Genomic DNA, 23729 nt, shown 5'->3' on the forward strand with positions numbered 1-23729 from the left:
CATGGTTAGTCCCACACATGGCCACACCAATTATAGCTCAAATGTCCCTTTGTTCTTCTTTCCCCACTGGCATCACAAATGATCTAGCACTAATTTGTATGGTAGCCATATTGTTGGAGGCTGGTTGGGGATTGTATCCATGGGGAAGAAGCGGGGGCAGCGAGGTCTGCCTCTGAGCTTGGTCAACCTGACAGTGATCCATATCTCTCTAGAGGGCTTCTATGCGGGGTGTATAGCATTATTATACCATTAAACAAACCTGTGAATGAAAGATTGGTGAGAGGCCTAGGAATGGCAGTGGGGGGTGGAGCGGCAGTGAAAGTGTGATATGACCTCGGCCGCGTGACGTCAACCCCCGGGGGGTGTCTCAGCTAAAGGATGAGAGGTGATCATGGCTACAGGCGAGTCTTGTTCTCAAGTCTTAATGTATGGTGAAGAATTCTTCATGTTATCTGAGCAGACAGTTTGATTGAGAGATGTAGCATTGCAGCAGCCAGCCGATCGATTGGGCCCTGGTGTATTGGCTCACTGTGGAGAAATGTCATCTTAATAAACGATGAATGACACTTGTCTGGTGGAAAGATGGTGGAAAATCCCCATGATCCATTTCTGATTTGGTGGGGGCAGCAATGTTGCTGTCTAAAAATATATTTTAAGTTGTAATCTACAGAACACAATCTGCTGTGTTGAGCAGACCATTTTTCATTGTAGTTTATGAGTCACCATTTTATTTAAGACGCATAATACATAATCCAAATGACCAGTTTGTGACAGCACTCAAACTAAATGTATGACTTTTAAACTTTTCTTTTTAAGTAACTTGTTAATTAATAATGCTAGTTTTTTTTCTTGTAGAACTTTATAAAGGATGAGGCTTTCATTTCAAATGGTTCCCATTTTTCTGTTTCTATTTTTAATTAATGCTACTATCACTGGGTTTTCTTTAACTATTTGTCACAGATAATTCATTATTGTTAGCATTGGAACTTCTGTATTAAGACAATATTGTCTAATTCGGTTTCCAACCAGAGGTCCTACCCCAGGAGTTACTGTACCTGTGAAATGTCAGGGAGTTTAGAGGATTATAGCAAAGCTTGACTAATTTGAAACAATTGAAATACCTTTTTTATTTATTAGTCAAATGTCATCATTGTGAAATGATCCCATTCAGGATTATCTGTGTCATTATCTTATCACATGACTACTTATACAAAAATCAATAATTGTTACACAAAGTAATGATTTTAAACATTATTCCTTATTGGAAATGGTCCTCCAGAGTATGTGTGTCACCTTTCAACTCCTTACATTGAGATCATGAGGTTTTTCAACACACAACACGATCTATGTACCCTGAAGTAAACGGTTAGCTTGCAAAGTATGCAAGGATGAAGTGAGTGGCCTGTGTTAAAGGTATGCTTACAGCCATCAACACCACTTGGCCGTAGCTCTTGAAGTACTTTCCTCGCTCTCACAGATATACCATCTCGCTTAAACAGGGGATATCGTCCTGTCCTCCAAACCATATCACAGTGGTACCCAGTGGGGCTCGCACCGCCATATAAAAGATAATGGAATATAACATTGTTTTTCTATCCTCTCGATGTGCCGAGGCTGCGTGCTGAAGGCTTTCCCCACCATTGTCTTTAGGCTCATGAATCTTCTCAATCGCCACCACTGATCGCGATGAACGCAACACAAGGACATTTACACACCGTCTCGCCTCATAACCTCCCCTCAGCCGACTGGGCGGCCCTTACCGTGGTGCTTAAGGTGGTTGAACTGTGCGGCGAGTTGCTTTAGATCACTATTGTATTTCCCCCGCTGGTGCCACAAAACAGCATATTTCATCTGCTGGACACTTTGAGCTGTCTGCTGGCGGTCCATATCAGGCTGCTGAGGGCTGGTGGAGCACCAACACCCTTTGAATATCCGTGTCTGTGTGGATGAGCAACACATTTCATGGTTAGACAAACTTAATAGGTTTGATTCTAACTATGTCTCAATTCATTTACGTTATCAACCAACATACTCAATTCACAATGGTTTTAGCAATCCTCCTTTAGCAATTATTGATCGCATTTGTTGTCACTTATCTGTTGATCAATATAATCAATTCATTTAGGATTAGTACGTCTTAATAAAATATTAGGATAGTTATCAATGTGGCTCCCTAATGTAAGAGAGAGTGTGTTAAAAAGTTGTTAATCGTAAATCAGGGTTTAATTTTCAACCCATTCCTTAAACTCATTATAATCCTTAATTTATGTTCCTGCTTGCACTGTTTTTACCTTAAGCTAACTGCAAAAATAACTAGTTATGTCAACTAACTAAATCTATGCAAAAAAATATGTCCCATGTGAGACAGTTGGCAAGCTGAGGCTGGTGTGTGTTTGGGTGCGTGTGTGTGTGTGTGTGTGTGTGTGTGTGTGTGTGTGTGTGTGTGTGTGTGTGTGTGTGTGTGTGTTTGTGTGTGTGTGATTTCAGGTCCCCTGTTGCCTTGTTGACCACCGTCCAGGCCGACCTCTGGCCGACCCTGAGCCATTTGAAAATATGATTGTAATCCTTGTGAGGATTTGGCCTGGGTGTCTATTACCACTGTAATCTGTCACACTGGCATCCAATATTCATTCCACGTCCAGGTTAAGCCCCTCTTTCTGTCTGCACCACCCAGCACCATCTGAGGGAGAGGGAGCGGGGGGGGGGGGGGGTCCAGTGAAGGTGTTGGCACGACTGGAGCGAGAGAGAGAGGGTTTGAAATTGAGAAAGCACTGCTTCAATCAAGCCCCTGGGTCGGGGGGGAGAAATCTATTGTGGAACACAAGGTCTCATTAATGCAGCAGGGATAGCTTTAACCCCTACACACCGCGCCACACACACACACACACACACACACACACACACACACACACACACACACACACACACACACACACACACACACACACACACACACACACACACACACACCTTGCTGAGGATAGAGAGGTAGAAATGGATAGATGTAAGGTAGGGATTATGCAAGTCTGGGGAAAAGGTGGGAGGAAATCTATACTGTTGATGCAATGACATTTTTACACGCGTGATACAAAGTTGTAAAAGTATGTCGCAAAATATAGAAATGACAAAATGTGTGTATTTATTTAAAACTGAACTATATAGCAGGATTTAAGCAATTTAAAGTAATTTTCCCTGTTGAGGATTAATAAAGTATATCTTCTTCTTCTTCGTCTTACTGTCCTGTAAGAAGAAGAAATATTGATGAAGTTATACTTATCAATTTTGACGATGGTATATTATTGATAGCCTTTCAAGAAGTTAGCTGACCTTTCCAGGGTCGAGTGTGCATCTTGTACAATGCATGCTGGGATTTATCCACTCATAGAAAAATGGACGCTGTCTCTGTGATGTCACTTCGTTTTCTGAAAAAAGCAAAGTTGCCAATTGAGGGACATTTTTATATAGGTTTTTATTTTGTTCAACATCGGAGGTTTGTTCAAATGTTTAATGGTTTTAATAATTAACACATTTGAATGGTTAATGGAGATCCAAATGCAGCCTATGACCTTAAATCTGAATGTTTAACCTCTATGGCAGAACATAAAACTCAATATTGTTAGGTCGGCCGTTTTAAGATACAAAGGATAAGAGTGGGAGTGTGATTTGGAAATGATTTGAATTTATTTCCAATAAAACTGTCGCGCAGAGCATGTTCCTTCCCCAACAAGCAAAGGCTGGAGCATGCGGCGAGGAAGCAATTTGTTGTTCTCATTAGGAGTTCCTGGGCTCTGGTATTGATATGTGTTTAGAGATAAACTCCCCCAATCACTCTCCATCTGTCTTTGTCTCTCTCCAATGCTACAATAACAGCAAAAGCAGGATTTCATGTGGGTGTTGTCGGTTGGATGGATCCGTTGTTTGCCTGCATTGTGTGGGTCCAAATTGCATATGAATAAACAAAACATCATATTTTATTTCTGGAGCTATCTTGAATCAGAAGGAACAATATTAGCAGCAGAGAGGGCCGTTCCTAAATGTGTTGTGCTGCAGCATCCATACTGAGTTCATTGACAAAGAAGGATTATTGCGGAATTTCTACATAAAATACATTTCTGAGCTCAGTCTGGTAATATTTGGCGACACCAGAAGACAATTTAAAAGTATTAGATCTTAGGCACACTTATCACTTTTAAAATGTAATGTACAAGTGCGAGAAATGGAGAGAAAGAAGAAAAAAGGAGTGGAAAGGCAGATAGAGCTTTGCTATCTGGGTTACAAGTCCAAGACATCTGTCACACAAACGAGTTTTGTTTGATTGGTGAGAGCCCATCTATCTCGAAGGCTTGTCGGCAGTTAGCACATTTATATTCCCCCTTGTCCCGTCTTCCATCAGCGCTTATGGTTTTTCCGGGCCAAGACTGTCAGCCACCGTGGGCATATCTTATTTTAAACCTAGAAACAGTCAAAAACTCGGTCTTCACTTCTTTTGATATGGTCACCGTTATCTACTTTTCATGGATCACAACTTCGACCTCTGTTTCGGATTGTTGTTGCCAATACGATAACTGATGGAAAATAACACCCCACCCCCTTAGATTGTCAACTTTATACATTAAGGTTTATTCTTGGGTTCAACCATCCCTAAACACGCAAAATGCAGCATGTTATCTATGCCAAGAATGTAGTTATTCACATTTTGTAGTCAAGTAATTAGTCATAAGAAAATGTGAGAATTTGCATAAAAGTAAGAATAATTGTAGATAGAGTTCAAGTGCCTTTACCTATTTAATTAAAGGATAAGTCAAGAAGATACAGCAGTGGAACATGTTTTATAATTGTTCATTAATTGTAGCAGTTGCAGAGACAAAATAAAATATAAAAAAGCTGAAATACGCAGCTGGAAACAGCCCCTTGATTTACAAAGTTGTTGTGTTTTTAAATTGCTTTGCACAAGTAATATGAAGGCAAATTATTCTGTAACATGTCTAATAGCCTTGTTCAGGAATGAAGCAAGAGGAAACCACTTCCCTGTGACCTCAACGCTACAAATAGTGCTTGTCTGTGGCGTGCAGCTGAATGGAATTAGTCTAATTTATTATCCTCAACGTCGCTGCATTGTCGATTTTTATTTCTCTCGCCGGGCTGGTTAAAATTAGGCTGAACAGTTCGACAATAATGGGGACAACACCCAAGGAATTTAGAGCAGCTCCCGAAGATTTGTAAAATCCGACAACAACCACGTTCATGTTGGTTTTACATGAGTACCCACCTGCACACACACACACACACTCTAGCACTCTATCTCACTGCATCACAATGCTAATAATCGGATTAAGCCTCTGTGTTTTGGGTGGGTCGTGGACATCTCTATTAGCACCAATTTAGCGTGACCTCTCTGCTCCAGCAACCTCAGTGCTGGCTTTGTAATCCGCGATGGCTGTCCCCCATCCTGGCCACTTATCATCACACTGGGATTAATAGAAACATCTTTTGTAATTACAGAAATGCTGCGTTGCCATGCCGGGTGCTGTCAATTACTTTAATGTGTGCCAAACCATTAATCGGCTGACAGAGACCTCAGCGGCGCCCTGTAGTAAAATACAGAAATCTGCCATTGATTTTTCATGAGGCCGTACTCAGCGTTTCATCTCCTTTCTCTTCTGACCGGCGAGGTTATTGATCTTCATAAAGGCAGGATTGTGTCGTTAGGCAAGAAGCAGAGGAGACAGTAATGAACGTTTTGTAACCTGTGTGTTCGGGGCAGAGTTGGACGAATGGCCGAGGTTGCCAGGTGCAACACGCAGCACTTTTTCAGCTGCTCGGCCACAGCGATCGATAGGGATACATCTCTGTCTGATTACAGAGATGTGCTGGCAGTTTGTGTGTGTGTGTGGGTGTTACAGTAATAGCTGATCACTGTATCTGCCAGATTCAGACATAACGGTACTAAAAGCTTAACCTCCGACCGGATAAACCTGCTCACATAAAGACATACAGCATGTGGTGTTTTCTTGCCTTTAATTTTCAAGGCTACAGCTCAGAGGTTTCTGAGTATTATGGGTTGATGGAGGCGTAGGTGCATCTCCTATAAGCTGTGATGGAAAGTATCTAAGTATATTTTCCTAATATACTGTACTGAAATGTAATTTTAAAATATGATCTTTATACATTTCCCAAACAGTATATAAATTACCTAAAATTAGCCCAACCTGAATTTGCAACAGCAATACAAATCTTTACGTATTTTGACATCTGTAATAGTCAAATAATATATTATACAACAATATTATTTACCGGCATCATCCTGCTAGTATTTTTTACTTTTGATACTTTGAGTCCACCTGTACATTAATGCAGCATGGTTAAAAGTGTGATACTTTAAGGAGATATTAAGTTAATTTTAGTGAAAGATGAATTACTTCTACTTGTAGTGAAGTATAATTCGACATTAAGGTATTCTTACTTTCCAGGAGTGTTATAAGAATTAAACAAATACAGCAGAAAAATCTGCACGAAAAAGGGTCAGTAAATAAGCGCTCAAGCAGCATTAATTGCATTGATTGAAATATAATTGTCTCGTTTAATAGGATTACCTGCAGAAAAAGGGGAAGTGCTTAAGTGCATGTGAGTAGGAGTAAGTCAGTGGGTGTGGTAGAAATACAGTATACTTAACAATATTAATGGGGGAATTAAAAGCAACATAACTTCCTCTCTCCCCCCAAGTCTACACCTGTGCTCTGAGCAGAGTGCTCCGCCGTTGTTGAATAACAGTTTTAGGTCTCCCTCGATAAATGCACATTTCCAACAAGCCACAGACACACAGTGAGCCCTCCTGCATGCCAAGTGTGTTTTTTAGAGATGTGCTCACCCCCTAAGCAGGCATAACTGTCTCATATGAGTTATTACACATCTGTCTGTAGATACATGGCGCACCAGATGCTGCAGTTAATGGCACACCTAACCTCCCACCATGAGATGGTACACTAAAACCAAAATGGAATTTTCCACTGCCACTCTGCTTTCTTCCGCCGTGTCCTCGCTGCCACCGCTGTCCAGAGCCGGAAGAAGCCTGTAGGGGACGGTCCAGACAGGATATTAATGGGCCCCTCTGACAGTCACAGGGCCTGACAGAGCCCTGTTTCATTGTCACCTTGCCTTGGAGGATGAGAAAAAACTTGCGAAGCTTATTAGCCGAATGGAGCTGTTTCTCCCTCTAACTTACTCGATCTCTGCCTCAACGCTTCATTAGACTGTCTTACATCAGAGGCCTGATCCTCTCCCTGTGTCCTCACTACATCGCCACACTCACACAGGCACACACAGGGTGACATCTCCCACCTAATCAAGTAGTGGATTATCTTGTCCTGATAAATTGGCGCTTGTAGCACTTGAAAGGTCCTCGTGGAGGAGTGCCTCCTCCCCCTGACAACTAGATGGAGCCCCCAGGGAGCAAGGAGAGAACATCGGCTTGTAATGATTTGTGGTAAATCGGACAAATGTTTTTGGAAATATCTCTTTCAAGCAAACAGCGTGAAGAATCTAAAAAAAGCTTGCAGTAAAACTCTAAAAAACACAATTTATATTAGGAAACAAGGCATTAAAATAGAACTCTTTAATTAAAGAAGTTATGATGAAAACGATTAAATGGTCTAAAAGGTTTAGGTCAACGGTTTGGAGGCGTCAATGTGCTCAGTGTTACTGAATCAAGTGGGGAAAAGTCAATAAGACACAAGAAAAAAGATACAGTCTGAACAGATACTTGAAGAGCCAATGAGATCACTCGGCTATTCATGTTATGTGATGAGTTTACTATTTAATTTGTGGTCACACTTTTTTTTTTTCAACATTAGAATGCTGCACCAACATCTTAATTTCAGGACTGGGAAGGGTGTGACATTTGTAGTGTCAGGATGTAACAATGCAACAGAGAGGAAGCACTCTCATGACAGTGACAATGAACTGAGTTAAACATTGGTGTTGGCAGGTTCTTCAAAGATTGATGTACAACATAGCTATGTGGCTTTTGATTATTTATATGTGACTGCACACTATGCCCAGCAGAGCATGTATATGCACATGATGCCTACATTGTGACATCAAAAATCTGACTGAAAATGACCCTTTTGCTTGTTTTTTGCAAAGACTAACAACATGTCTTCTTCCTTCTCTGTTTTGCTCTCACTGTAGGAGAACCCCTACATGTGTAACAATGAATGTGACGCCAACACAGAGGAACTGGCCCACCCTCCAAAGCTCATGTTTGACATCGAGGGCCGTAATCCCACTACTTTCTGGCAGTCCACATCTTGGCAGAAGTACCCAAAGGCCCTTCTGGTAAACATCACGCTATCATGGAACAAGACCATCGAGCTGACTGATGACATCGTCCTGACCTTTGAGTCAGGCCGGCCCGAGCAGATGGTCCTAGAAAAGTCTCTGGATTATGGAAGAACCTGGCAGCCGTACCAGTTCTATGCCACTGACTGTCTGGACGCCTTCACCATGGAGCCCAAGACGGTGCAGGACCTGACTCAGCACACACTGCTGGACATCATCTGCACAGAGGACTACTCACGAGGGTACGTGTGGAAGTATGACAAAACGGTGCGCTTTGAGATCAAGGACCGCTTTGCGCTGTTTGCTGGGCCCCGACTCCACAACATGGCTTCGCTTTATGGCCAACTGGACACCACCAAGAATCTGCGGGACTTCTTCACCATCACAGACCTGAGAATCCGTCTGCTGCGACCTGCCACAGGAGCGACCATGGTGGACGAGGACAAACTGACCAGATACTTCTACGCCATTTCTGACATCAAAGTCCATGGCAGGTAAGACTTGAGTTCTTCTGATCATGCCAAGAGCAAAGCAGGCAAAAACAAGCAATTTGGCTCCAAGGTTTCAGACAGCTAAGGACCCCAAAAGTTATTTGATCAATTCCACATTTGTAAGGGAATTTATGCCAATTAAACTAAATCAGGGGTCCAACTAGGAACCCCTGGGGTGCTACTCCACCAATGGGGGGACTAATTCCCTAAAGGAACACGTTTTGGATTACCTCTCTGTTTCCCCTGTGGTTTATTGCAGCGACAGTACAGCTACTCAATAGTGAAGAAAAATGCGTTTACCGTTACCATACTTTCCAATTAGGCAGCGGATCCATAATGATGTGCGGAGTTCACCAGTTGTCAGCATGTCTTAATTAACTGAGATGCTTACGGCTTGCTGAAGCACTCTATTTTGGACACAAAATTCACTCTGCTGTCTATTAGCCCGTGGAAGACATTTCAGCCGTCAGGTCACTGCGCGTTGTAATTAGTGCTTGATTTACGGAATTCACAGAGGGTCATATAACATGAAAACAAGACGCCATTATACTGTTAGAGGAAAGGACGACAAATGCTTCCCATGCTCCTTGACGCTACAACAAGAGTCACTGGGGCATAGACTTAAGTAGATATGTTTTACACTGTGTGGTTTTCCAATTCAACAGATGTGAATATGGTGTTGGGGGTGAAGGAATGAAGATTTAATTACCCTTGTCTTGCTTTTCACACATGAGAGGATGGCAGTACAGAAGTGCAGACTGGCAGAACGTCACAACAATTGGAAGTTGGGAAGATGACTGCAGAAATATCAGTAGTGCTCAGGGCACAGCAAACATGAGTTGCTCTAACCAATGTGGTTGTGTGAAAAATAAATCAAAACGTTCTCAGCTGAGGGCAAGGATTAGCATCAGGCGCTAATTTAAAGATCTCAATTGTTGTCATTCTCATGCTACGCTGGCTATAGTCGTACTGTTCTATTATCTTTGCTGCTGTGACATTATTTACAATAATATTGTCAAATGCCTTCAAGCTATTTAATGAATCTCTAATTTGTTGATTTCCTTATAATGCCATGAAATTACAGTCATTCGACACATGGCTCTAACGTATTGTAAATGGAAGGTACCCTTGAGCACAGCCGGCTATGATAATGAATGCCTTGCTCAGAAATTGAATTTTTTACTTTTCTCCTGATTGAGAAGGTCATTCAGTAAAAATAACTGGAGGGAATTTATTAACACAAAAGTGTTGCACGTGGCATCCATTCAACACTCTGAAATGAAGCGTGCTGTCATAAGCGTAGATTATTTATTCTATCTGACTAATCATGACCAAACTCATGCATCCCTGTGGGGCTGTAGATTTGAGCAATGGCTGCGCACCACTATTGGGCCGCTGTCGTTTACCAGCCTGCTGCTCCCAGAGTGACGCTCGCCTGAGAAATGTTTTCCACTGTTTACCAAAGGTAACACATAGTTCAGACATAATGAGATGCACACTACACAGAGTCTTCACTCTCCTATTCCCTCTCCCATGGCGAATCACTGCTCAGTCCCTTTCTCCATGCGTCGTGTACCAGACATAAGCTCCTTAACCCCCGGAATTCGGTTCTGTGAGACTCGGCGGGAGCGATTTTGCAGGGGCAGTGAGCTTGGATCTGGCATATTTCACTATGCTGGACTCGGCTGCCATCCCTCTGGATCAGGAGGGAGAGGGGGTGTGGGGGGAAATACAGTAGGAGAGCTTGCAGATTTTCTGCCCTGGCCACAACAGTGTGAGAAACAAAGAAAAGCATCTAAGCTCTTTGCTAAAGTAGGTCAACCAACAAGAGAAGAAGATAGGAAAGGAAGTGAGCTTTCTAGCTTAACTTTGCAGAAGTACACCTCTTTGCATTAGTAACATGTAGCCCAAGTAGTTACAGGGAAAACCAATGTGTCATGCATGGCCATTCTATTATGGTTGATTACAAAGGAGGACCAGACCAAAGGCACTCAGAAGAAAAAATCGATGTTAAGAATTTCAAATCAAACCATGCGTGGAGCTGTGAGATGGATGTGAACAATGCATTCTGCTTGGTGATTTAAATGAATTTGACACCCTTACTGTTTTATTGTATAAGCAGGGCTAAATGGGTGTGTGGAGATAGAAAGTGTGGAGGGTTGGAAGGAATTTCTAATTACACTGTATGACTGTGGCATAATTGCTCTGCTCCTCTATTTTAAATGCTTTACAGTAACTGCAGCCTGCAATTTAGTCAACCGTCTCCCCCTCTTCCTTCTATCTCCCCCTCGTCTTCTTCCGTCCCGCCTGTGATCAATAAATTGTAATTAAAGCTGGAGAAGATTCAGGCTACAAAAGATCTCTTTCTGGTTCCCAGTTTCTCTCTTTCGGCCTGTCCCATCTCCCTGTTTCACTTTAATTCTCCTGTCTCTGAAGTGGCTCTGGGTCCCTGTTTTGAATGATATACAAAGACCTAGCCCCATTCCATTCCTGTACCGCCACTTGAGGGATAAACACCATCTAAATTCCAAATAAACCAAAGAATACACATTGCAAGAAGTAAACAAAATCTAAAAAAACAATCCTCTCCATTCGACGAAGTTTAAAAAAAAAAAAATCTGGTAATTGACTATTAGTTCCAAACTTATCTCCTGCTGTCAGTGACCAAGAAATAATGTTTGCCGCCTATCTTGATCTAAATTCAAAGCTAGTTTCTACCCTGTTTGAGTACAGGAAAAAAATAGATGGAAGCAAAGTTTGTTTTAACAATTTACCCTTGCGCCTTTGGTAGTTGTGATTCAATTTCTAAAGCAAATACAGTATGTACCACGGGGCATTAACACAGAAGGTCACTTCACTTTGACTTGAGGTTAGACAGAAAATTCTCTTGAAGCGAATTGTTCATTAGATGCACCGACTTTTTATCTGGTCTAGATTCCCCATCGGCCTCTGTGGCTGTGAATCCCTACACTGCCCATGTACCCTAACATCTCAGGATACTGCCTTGAAAACTCCCGGTCTGGTTTTAATTGTCCCGTGTTCTGTTATGGTTGAGTACACTTGCACTATAACTTTTGCAAATCAAAACTCTCGGAAAATCCTTTGAATGTAAAGCAAAGTAGGAGTCGGCCTTTAAATCTAGTCTCTCTGGTTTTCTACATCTAAGTGCTCGCCTTATATGTGAAGCCATTTGGAAATATAATTGAAGACAACATTTGGACTTTTAAAACACTGTTTTGTTTTTGGGAAATATCTTCAAAATGTAATATGTTATAGTTATATACTAAAAACGGTATTTAATCATCCATAGTAATCATGTTTCCATGCCCAATGCAATCGCCCACAGAATTTATATATGTCACCATGCCTCCACACTTTAGTCATCATTCCCACTCATTTAAAATATGTTTTTTGGAAACAATTGCATTTTGTGCAGTAAGATCACTGCACATTTGCAATAGTGTGTCGTGTTATGCAGAATGCAGCACACTATTCTATCATTGGGACTGTATTATCATTACTCACAGGGTTTGAGTTAGTGTTAATTTATTTACTTGCATAGGGTTGGCTAAGAAGATTGAAGCCACTCTCATCTGGCAGATATATCTTATCTTGTGATCTGAAAGAAAATAAGTGATATGAGTCGGTTGTAGCATGTAGACTGGTCCAATTCTTCAAAAAATAATGATAAATCAAAGTTTTCATCAGAGGCGAGCACAAATATAAAACATTATACAGCTCTTCTTCCCAAAAGTGCATGGGTCATAATATTGATATTCTAATTGGCATGTAGTTCAGTGCATGTGTGCTTTGGCTACAGCTGTTCCAACTACTGATCAGCAATTTGGTGAGTGATGGCTCTATCGGATCTCCCCTAAGGGAGGAACAAACAAGAAGTCAATCTGCTTTTTTTCCCTCCTCCCTCTCCCTCCACAGCGCTTGGCTTGCTCTTAGGCCTGCCTGTAGTCGACAGATAATCTATTTGTGCTAATTTCATGTTTCTCCCTGCCCACTTCCCCCTTGAATAAGTCATTCCACTTGTCTACCATCCTTAGTCTCTGTCTGTCTCTCTCTGTTTCTCTCTCTCTCTCCCTCTCTCTGTGTCACCATAAGCATCTATTTACCTTTTGCTGTGCTCTGCATTTCAGCCTTTTTTTTAAATCAGCAGTCTGCATTAGTCATTGTGTGGGAGAATGCCTCGTTGGTAGGACAGGCCGAGCTGAGAGGTCCAGATAACATGGACCATCTGTTATAAGTCACATGTTAGATTTATGGCTGTAATTAAATGACCTGCAGCCTTTTGTTAGTCCAGCAAAAATGAGTCAAGTGATGTATTTGAGACATGCTTTAGGCGCGTTCACACCGGAGTACTTTGGAGTACTTGTCTAATGTATGTCCCTCTCATATTTACTGTAGAATAATGAGAATGGAAGTGCCACATCCAGGGATAGCTCATGGTAGCCACCCCGATGTAAAGTGGTTGTAATCGTACACCCAATTAATTCTTCTGCCATTTATCAATTGGTCACTTTGTTGGCCCCACTGCCACCAGTTCCCTGCTGTACACAGTTTAGGCTCAAAGAAGACGTTGCCATTATTAGACCCAGTCCCAGTATGTTCGAATTTGGGCTTTGGGCTAAGTTCTATGTAAAAATAAAACATACTTTTGACTCGCTTACCCTAACCCTAACCACAGAGCTACTGGTGTCTCTCCCCTCCCTCCATCTCTTCCGCCCTCTGACATCTCTCCCCTGAACTCTCCACCCTGCCTCCGACCTTTCTCCCCTGCCCCAAATGGTCCTGGACTCTAACCCCCTAACTCACTTTTCTGCCCATCTCCGCTGCTACTGCACTGAAACTGTACTTTGAACACTTAAATTATATTATTAACATTTTAAACTGTATACCCCGGTTATCTAGGCCCTTTGTTTTGTTTAATGTATACCATGTTTATATAGGCCCTTTTTGTTTTTTGTTTGATGTATATATGTCACACTGTAGGACTGCGGGAAACGATATTTCGATATTTCTGGATGTACAACATGTAGAATTATTGACAATAAAGCTGACTTTGACTTTGACTTTGACTAAGTAACAAAATAAGGTGCATTGGGTGGACTTTCAACATGGAGAGTTAATATGAGAGAAACTAACAGTGGTTTTGTTTTCTGAACCTAAACTTCTTGTGTAGGCAGAAGTTCATATTTTGAAATGGTACTAGGCACGCAATGAACGGCAATTGACCCGAGGTCCCCACCCTCCAAAACTCACTCAAGAAAGGTAGCTATAAGATTCATAGTTTGAGTCATGGGCCCATTGACGAGGCTTTAAATCGAATCAAAGTTTTTCAACACCTCTACACTATCCCAAGATAAATATGCTGGGGTTGTGAGTAAGGTAACAAGCCATAAATGCCAGATAAGTTTAGCGGAGTATTAGTTGGAATATTAAGTGTGGGCAAAATGTCTTTCTGCTGTGTTTTGAGTAAGTGCAGTTTGAAGTTGTAAACTACCTTCCTACACTTTTAGGTCCATTGGAAGAGGAAACGTACAGTAGGATGGTTTACTAACAGGTGAACCCTGGTTGGAAACTGAACAATCATGGCTTCTCATTGAAGATTTTACTCTGATTTGACTGGATGTTTTCTTTAAACTACTGTCCTGTGTGGCAGAGTAGTTAAATTAATGTTCATTTACTGCATAACAGTCAGATACTCCACCTCACTTGATCCTGCTTTAGTGTTACTTTTTACTGCGAAAGCTCAATCAGCCAGTTCCTGATGCTCCTAAACAGCCCCGACTGCCTCTTTATTTCTTTTGTCTTGTCTTCCTTCTTCCGTCAACACATGTATCGCCTGTCATTCCTGACTTCCGTCCAGGTTGTTTCTCAACTTCTCTTTGATCCTCCTCCCCCGGTTTGTCTCTCGCTGACGCCCTCCCAGCTTGACTCTGCCAGGTTGAAGAGCTCAAAAGAAATGTTTATCAGTTGGGGCAGAAACTTTTATCTCACGCTCTTCCTATGCTCTTGGTGTACCTGCTTGATAAGGCTTTGAAAAGTATGCATGGGTGTTCGAACAACAGTTTTTTTGGGGACCAAACTCCAGCTGCAGAGAAGCAAGGTCAACTGCATGAAATAAATCCTAATATGATGTATTAGTTTCCTTTCTCCCTGTGGAGATATGACCGGTCCTAACACCTGCCGTCCCCTTATTGTCCTCAGCTCCTGCTTTAGCTTCTCACACTTTAAAATGCTTTTTAATGTACATAATGGGAACAATAATAATGCATTTGTTTCCGGTGGTTTATTTGTGTTTAGCATTTAGCGTTCACAATCATTTACTCCCTATCTAGAGGCAGCTGTAGTGGGTGTGTTTCTGTGCGAGGCGGAATTAATATAGAAGCTGCCCCCCCTATCCAATTAATTGCATATCTCCAGCTGCAAACACCTCCCCGAGCAGTACACTTGTGAACCGTGAAGGTAAAAAGGAAAGAATATGCGGAGAGGGCGGATTTGAAAAATACGATAGGCGGAGGCAGAGTATGAGATGCGTCACCATGGCACCAGCAGAGCGTATAGTGCACAATATCTAAAGGCCACAGCTGCCTGTGCACAGGGATCTGCATATAGCTGCCGGCTACATCGGACCATCGTCACAACGTCTGTGTCCTTCAAAAATGGAACATATTTTTAGAAAATGATTCTGCATCATGATGTTTTCCTGTCAATCAAGCAAGGGTTCAGAGGCTTAATTAGCCAACATGAGGTTAATATTTGTGGCTTTTAATCCAAATTGTTGGATAAGATATCTGTCAAAAGCTATCCCCCAAAGCAGTTCTAACTTGTCTGATATGACATAATATTCTGCAGGATTTCATTTTTATAGTAGTATACCATTACAGTTTTGTAGACTTTAAAAATGAAGCTTAAGAAGCCAAACTTGCCAAACCAAATGTATAAACAGCATTTAATTAAACAGGCTACTTAAAAAGGCCTTTCATTTTCATCACTGGGACACTTCCACGAATCACAGAGAAACAATCAAATCAGTGTCTTTTGTTGAATTGTGTTCAAAATCAATATCAATATGTTATAAGTACTGCAATTTTAAGTACTCGACATAATTAGAAGCTTTGATTTTTATTTATTTTTCTGTTAGATTTAAACTATCATATCAATACAATTTTTGCTGGATTGAAAAGTAAAGCAAATACAAAATATGAATTTAAGACTCCCTGTTCAGAAAGTTTTCTCTGAAGGTCACAAGTTGTGCAATGTCTGCGCTGTGCTGCAGTTATGAGAAAAAATATGGTTTGTTTTGTTACAGCAAACAAAAACGGTATTTCTTTATTGGCCAAGGGCATACATCTCGTCCAAAAATATGTCCATGCCTCAACTACCTTTTCTAAGCAGCAATCCCTCTAGCTACTTATTAAAACCTCCTCTCTGACTTCCACTCACACATACAAATGGCAGGATGAAAGAGGGATGGATTTTCACTGCTTAGTCTCTGTTTGCTGAATTGCCCCTTTCCAAAGACAATCCAGCTTAAACCTATTGTACTGTACTTTCATGAGGCCCATGATATTTTTTTTTTTTATATTCACAACACAAACAGCAGTGTTTGCTTTCAGCTTGTTCCTGTCTGAAAGAAGTTGCTGCATGCATTGATAAAGGAGGCTTCCTATAGAAAACTCTGAAGGCGTAGTTTATATGAGAAAATGCACCAAGGTGAAAGTGGCCATACTTGCTCTTAAGATAAATGGTGCTGTTAACAAAAGAAAAAGCTTTTACTGCTGTAAAAAACATACAGTAAAACATATTCAAACATTTAAATTAAGATGTTTAGCTTAGTAAAGCATAGATTTGTACCTTTTCTTGTAAACATACAAAATACATTTGTATATGTGTTGTTTCTAACCACAACACTGTATATTGTAACATACAATTAATACTCAAAATATTTGCAAAGCCAATCTTTTTAGTATTTAAAATCTTGCATTTTTTACATCTGTTTGCTTCTTTGTGGTGTTTCTCATCATTGCATTTGTGAACTGATTGCTGTCTTTCCTTGCATGTTACCTACAAACTATTGTTCTGCATAAAAGCGTTAGATCATTTATCATAACTAAATGCGAACCCACTCATAAAAACACAGGGTCGAAATAAAAGGAGGTTCCCAATTTCCCAAGAATAAAATGATTTCATATTCACTAGGGTGCCTTCTCTTAAAAAAAACAAATGATGTGTCACACTGAGACCAACATGACACAAACAACTCCTGCTTCCTGTAAATGGTACAGAACCACTCCGTTGTGTGATAAAATCAGATACACTGAGAGCTTTATGTACAAATAAAATCCAGTGATGAGCCGCCGTGTCACTGACATTGAACCCGGAGAAGGTGTACAAGCCAATCCCTCACTGTTTATCACAGGCCGGAGGAATGGACTGAATCCAGAGATATGAGGAGGAAAGCTACGAGTGACATGAAGATTTTATCGTCAGAGCAGAGGACTGGTAGCGCGTCGCCTCAACAAATCCCCTTCCTGTTCTCAGGGATGAAGAAACATTCATTTTTCACTTCAGAAGTATCCAGTCCCCGCATTCACCATGAATGTTTAGAATTGGGTACAGGTTTGCGAGAAGTGGCGAATGAAGCTAAAATTGTCTTTCTCTTGAGTACAAAATACCCAGATATATACTCAGTTTTTCTCGTTCACTTTCTGGAGTCTTGGCCAGGATTGAGTGGACTGCTAACGAGAGTCACTATGGCAGTGCACCCTGCCCTTAAGCAAGGCACCCTTATCTGCTTGGGGGACCGTGGTGCCGCAATTTATCATCACTTCCCATTAATTCATGTGCCTGTGTGTATTAATCAAGGAAATAAATAACAACAGCGTTCTTATCACTATAAATAGCCAGCACAGACAACACAGCACAGATTGGAATTATGTCATAGACTGGAAGACTCTCACGCTTCACATATGGGATCTGGTGGGAGCAAATGTGTATGTGTGTGTGTGTGTGTGTGTGTGTGTGTGTGTGTGTTTGGGTAAATGTGATCGCATTTGTGTGTGTACATATCCTCCAGGCAAAAGCCATCCCATATTTGTTCCATAAATCCAAATCTGGTCCAGCAGGAATTCAATCTAAAATCCCCACATACATCGACACACACACACACAAAGATAATGCAGGCAGCATCTTTGATTCCCGTCATGACCCATACATTAATACGCCTACAAACCAATGTATTATCTGTTTACTGTTTACCATGCAGTTACATTCATATCATGACAATCTCAATGGATACAATGAGCAATTTTCCAATCTGATTTTTCATAAAGCCTTTTTATCTCCAAGTTAAGGTAGCCAATGTTTCTCCATTGTGCCACATAAGGGTCTGGGGCACAGAAAGCAGCCATATCGGAGGCTTTATCTCTTCTTCACTGTCGACAGAGCACATTCAACATTCATGTGGTGGCCCATTTCATTAATGGAGAGGCCTTTTTCAACGTGTCTTCCCCCCCTCTTTGTCGGCTACAGCCTCCCTCATAATGGGTGCTCCTGTCAGGGTCTCATGACTAATCCCCTCATTGACCTCTCCTTCCCTTGCAGCCTCCACCACCACACTGATGATTTGGTAATTGGTATAGATGTTGGCAACACTTGCATTGTCAATGCCATCTGAAGAAACATAATACACTCTGCTCAGAACTATTTTAAACATGGTTCTATACTTAATTGATTATGTGTTGTATGCTTGTTATATCAGTGGAATATTTAGATTTGGAAAGAAGGGGTAGAGTAAATAACCAAGTTAAAAAGTGATTGAATATTTGACATGCATTCATAAATACACATCTGTCTTCAAACAATTTCCCCGAAAAAACTAAGTGTGTACCATAAATACGTTTTAAATATCACTTATTTGCCATAAGCACAATCTATTCCCTGCCCTGGCTATGTCATTGTCGCCATATCACTTTTTTACATGTGTATTTTATAGAAAGCTAGAATTTTAAATATTTTGGCATATAATAAGATTTTATATTAAGACCTGACAACTCAATGACCAAAGAAAGTGGTGATGATTTACAATTATCTAATCAGAAATGCAGAAAACTTGGCTTTCTCTTATCAGTGAGACATCCCACTGAGCTAGCCATATCGGCATGGGTGACTAGAAGAAAGCCACGTCAGTGAAGATAACACCATATGGCAGTTTATGCCATCATAAGCTGAAGCAGATATTTCGAACAAAGGGAGAAGTGTCGACAGCGTCATCACACACTCCCTGTTTGTCTAATTCTCCTTGTGTTCACACAAATACGCACACACAGTGACGATGTGTTTAGATCCCAAACCTCCCCAAGCGAGATATTTGATTCTGATCTGAAGACGACCGGGAGTGATGAATAAAAACTGCTTGATAATGGGATCATTGAGTCATGAAAAGCGATTCTAAGCAAGTTATCTTTCGGGGAGGCCGATGAATGCAGACGCTCATTATGTATGGCTATCCGACGGTGCTTTAGCCTTCAAGCAGAACAGGAGCGTACAATAGAGCTGCACCTGACAAAAGAGAGTAAGAATAACAATCAAACAAAGAAAAAGTGCTGTACTGAATTTTCCAGACCTATGCTCTTTTAGCAAGGTAATGTAACTTACTGGAGCATGATGTCTCATTGGAAATGTTCATTGATAAATGAGAGGATGATTGTGATTGGAGGGTCTGGGTAAAATTCAATATTGACTTACGCTGTCCAAAACATATCACAAGGGCTGCCTTTATGTATGTCACAGTTATTTTAAAGCAAATATTCACCATACTTTACCATAGTTGCGTTCATTTGACTGCACTGACCCTCTTTTTTTATTCTTTTATCACTGACCCGTTTGGGAAGCCTTTGTATACTGTACTATTGAATTGCACTTGCATGAACAATTCAGTGATAAGAGAAAGACATCTGAAGCCCTGCCGCTATTTAGAAAGATCTTGTGAAGGAGACATTGCACCCTCAGTTTAATATTGTGCACCTTCAGTTGAAATGCAAATAATTATGACAAGCACAAGGTGGTGTGAAGTTTCAAAGCGCACCTTCTATTTTGGTTAATGAATGTTCAGCAGTAATACATGCAAATAAGACTTGGTATAGGTAAATATAGATCAGCCTGTGGTGCTCATACGCTCTCAGTTATCTAAATGATACTTTACCATCAGTTACTAGGCCTATATATTACAAAATAAAGCACATTTATTTGGTGAAACGGTTTGTAGGACAAACACTATTTCAGCAATAATCTCACCTCGCAGCTGATGAAAGGAGATTTGCGTAATTTCTTGTTGTCAGTATTTGATTGATTAAGTAGTGATATTATTCTTTGTTCTGAACTGCAGCTCAAATCAAAGTTGCCAACGTCAACCAGATGTTAATTCATAAATACTTTTTTCCCCTGCTGCAACGGACAAACTGCAACAATACATCTGTGAGAAAAATAATAGTAAAAGTGACCATTTTATAAATGTGTTGTGCAGTTTCTAGGAATACCCTCCAGCTTATTAACATCAACCCAAATAGCTAATCACTAAATTAGTATTTTTTTTACATTTTGTCTGCACAAACACACATAAACCTGCATGCCCTGTTACAAGCAATCTTTACATCTCATGTGATTTTCATTGTTCACCAGAGGCCATGCAGCTTCTAATTCAATGTAGTGGAAACATTGCCCCTTTGGGGTTAGAGTTAGGGTTTATCAGGGTCTCTCAGTTATTTTAAAACCCAACAGGTGACACGGATACAGCCCTGACCTCATAAAGACGGAAAGGAGATGCTAAGAGTTTTTCTGTAATTTCACCTGCTCTTCGGGTCCTACCCTGGTTCCAGTTTCTGGTCCCTGGTGGGTGTAGCTATTGGAGATGTCTGCTCCAGACATTGGGATTATATAACAAAAGTAAGTGTTGGCAAAGTTTAATGGCGAGTGACATTAGCAAAGCAACAAGATAACAGAAGACCAATAAGAAGTAACACTTCTGAGTTGTAACTTTTATATTCACTTCATTGTGGTGTTATTTCATATGATTAGAACCTTATCAAAAACTAGGTGAGACTCAGTACGAAATGCATACTGTACAAAAGTGTTGGATAATTAATGAGAAAATGTGTGGCTGTGGAGGAGTCAAATATATTTTGTTCTGCTACATTACACTTGTTCTCTCTTTATTTCCACACTCTCTCACACAGAGGTCATATACAGTCTAACCTCTCGCAGTTTGCGGCCGAGCTACCGACCCAAACGGATCAATGCTGCAGGATCCTTTGGGGAGTTACTTCCTTTGGGGAGTTACTTCCTTTAAGAGCGCCAGTCATCGATGTCGCTTATGAAATGACAAGATCACTTAATATCTCTCCTCCACCTGGCCTCTCCTTGAATCTCTATGGCACTATCCCCTCAATGATGGAGCTCTCTGCCTCCTCTGCAGTGCATTTTCTGTCTCCGGGTCCTCAGCCAACAGTCTTTAGCTGAGAGCAGTATCAGTGAGGCCCAGCATGTCGATTCTATTGAACTGGCTTGGCATGTCACAGGCAGTAAAGACCCCCTGATTGACTCCTGCTTGGATAGCATGTCCAACTGCATACATTAGTAATGTTGAGGACTCGATAGATGGATGGCCCGGTCAGATTGATACAGGCAGGCGACACATTTACCTCAAAGCAGGGAACCAGAGATGGACTGAACCAGCAGCACAAGAATCACAAAATACAGTATATTGTTCCTTTAACTTGGCTGCTTTTAATTATCATCATTTTAGTTTTGCAAGACTGCAAGAAGTGTTTTTTTTCTACATGTATAATGAATTATTTTTAGAGGAACATACAACAGAAACAAGAACCCCTCACCAGCTCACCAAAACAATCATTACAAATAATTTAGAGTGCTGCAATTTTTAAACCAGCTGCCATAGTTCAGCTAGGTCAGTGTTCTGAGTGACACTTCAAGTCTTAATTGGCTACCTAAGCGTATCACTTTTTTACACAACAAATATACTATTGTAATCATGAGCGCAGCCAGGCTGTGAAACGTGGCAGTTATGACTTCTGATTCAACTCCCTATGTTTGTTGCATTTATACAAAATGAACCTAATTAAAAACATGATTTAAAAACTGGTAAAACAACTGCACAGCCTGGGTGCTCTGCGGGATCTGTATTGCTTTAAAAAAAATTAGGATTAGGGTTAGAGTTAGGGTTAGACTAGCCGTCAGTCAGAAGGTGTTTTCCTTTTCTGTAGTCTGTAGATTTTTTTTAAACAAATGTATTCACCTCGATGTGAGATCTGCAACAAGTTCTGTCATCTAAGATAGGTCAAACTGCATTTTTTAAATACTTAAAAGCCCTATAAATCAGTTGCTCTGTAAATTACTTTTTTCGCATGCGACAAAAATGACATTTAAGACAGAAGTAAAGAATGGGCCATGATTCTTCTCACAATCTCCATTTGCCTCCTAACTGCATACTTTCTGATAAAGAAGGATGCAATTAAGGGGAGGTTTACGGGCGAGGTCCATCCCAGGAGATATCGTGCTGATATCTCACTTCTTCCTCTTCCTCCCACAATGCAAAGCAGGCTGGGGGAAAGAGGTAGAGGAGGCAATTAGTAAGTAAGACGTAAGCAGACAGGATGATGGTGTGTGTGTGTGTGTGTGTGTGTGTGTGTGTGTGTGTGTGTGTGTGTGTGTGTGTGTGTGTGTGTGTGTGTGTGTGTGTGTGTGTGTGTGTGGTGTGTGTGTGTGTGTGTGTGTGTGTGTGTGTGTGTGTGTGTGTGTGTGTGTGTGTGTGTGTGTGTGTGTGTGTGTGTGTGTGTGTGTGTGTGTGTGTGTGTGTGTGTGTGTGTGTGTGTGTGTGTGTGTGTGTGTGTGTGTGTGTGTGTGTGTGTGGCAAATTCAGGACAATTAAAATGTTCTATGGTATCTTTTTAGCTTTTTAAATGACCAGAAGTCCCCATTTCGTCAGCATGGAGTTATCGTCCCCTTTCTGTAATGTAGGTCTGTGTGTGTGTGTGTGTGTGTGAAATATAACTTAAACAAACACACGCCTGAATGCCATTTTAACAGCCACTCCTGTTTTTATATTTCATTTTCATCACACATAATTAAGCCTGAGTGCTCTCTGAACCACCAGCCCCCCCGGACACCCCCCCACCCCACTGCCCGACCTCTGCAACCCCCTTGTCTGCTGTCGCTTATTTGCACCACACACTGAATGCAGACACAGGCTTTAAAAAAGTGTTTATTAGCCGTGTTTGACCCAATTGGCTGCGTATGAAAACACCTGGGCGTTAGATTGAAATGTAATTGCTTCACTTAGTTAACCCACTTAAGGACCATGTTGAGTTTAGTCTGCTCAATTTGTTGGGATCAGCAGCTTTGTGCGTCGGGGATGTTGTAGGCTTGGATTATGGATAATTACTATCAATTAGTGGCTGATACTTTGGCTTTGAAGCCGCTACGAGCTAAATAGAGCAATGTCGGGGAAGGAACTTGGCTAAACAAAAATGATGCAGATATTGGCTGAAGTAATAGAAAGGATACGGACATTTTTTTCTGAAACAGGGCATTGTTTTGGTCTGTTTTTGTTTGTGGCTGCTGGCATCATGAGTGGAAAGGCGCAATATGTCGTCTGAACCCATGGTGTCAATCAGAATCCCATTACTGCAGAGGTCATAGACACACTGCTCCAGGTGAGCTAAGTCCGTTGGGCCGCTCTCATTTCCACCAGGATAAAGGAAAATAATACATTTGGGCCAAACAATATTTCCTGTCTCCCACATTTCAAGGAGAACTTTAAACTTTTGTCAGATTTGAGAATATGTGTGCTGCTTTCTCAGAAAAAATGGA

General features: G+C 41.1%; 1 protein-coding gene across 8 annotated transcripts in view; it reads left to right on the forward strand.

Annotated features, from left to right (window-relative positions):
* The window catches only part of ntng1a (netrin g1a), an 81323-nt gene that overhangs the window by 29401 nt on the left and 28193 nt on the right, over window positions 1–23729 (forward strand). For all 8 annotated transcript variants that reach the window (XM_034132284.1, XM_034132286.1, XM_034132288.1 and 5 more), the window contains exon 3: window positions 8188–8831. In XM_034132284.1, coding sequence (XP_033988175.1) covers window positions 8188–8831 — 644 coding nt within the window. The remainder of the gene's footprint in view (window positions 1–8187; window positions 8832–23729) is intronic.

The sequence above is a fragment of the Trematomus bernacchii genome, unplaced genomic scaffold (assembly GCF_902827165.1).
Source record: "Trematomus bernacchii unplaced genomic scaffold, fTreBer1.1, whole genome shotgun sequence".
NCBI lineage: Eukaryota > Metazoa > Chordata > Actinopteri > Perciformes > Nototheniidae > Trematomus > Trematomus bernacchii.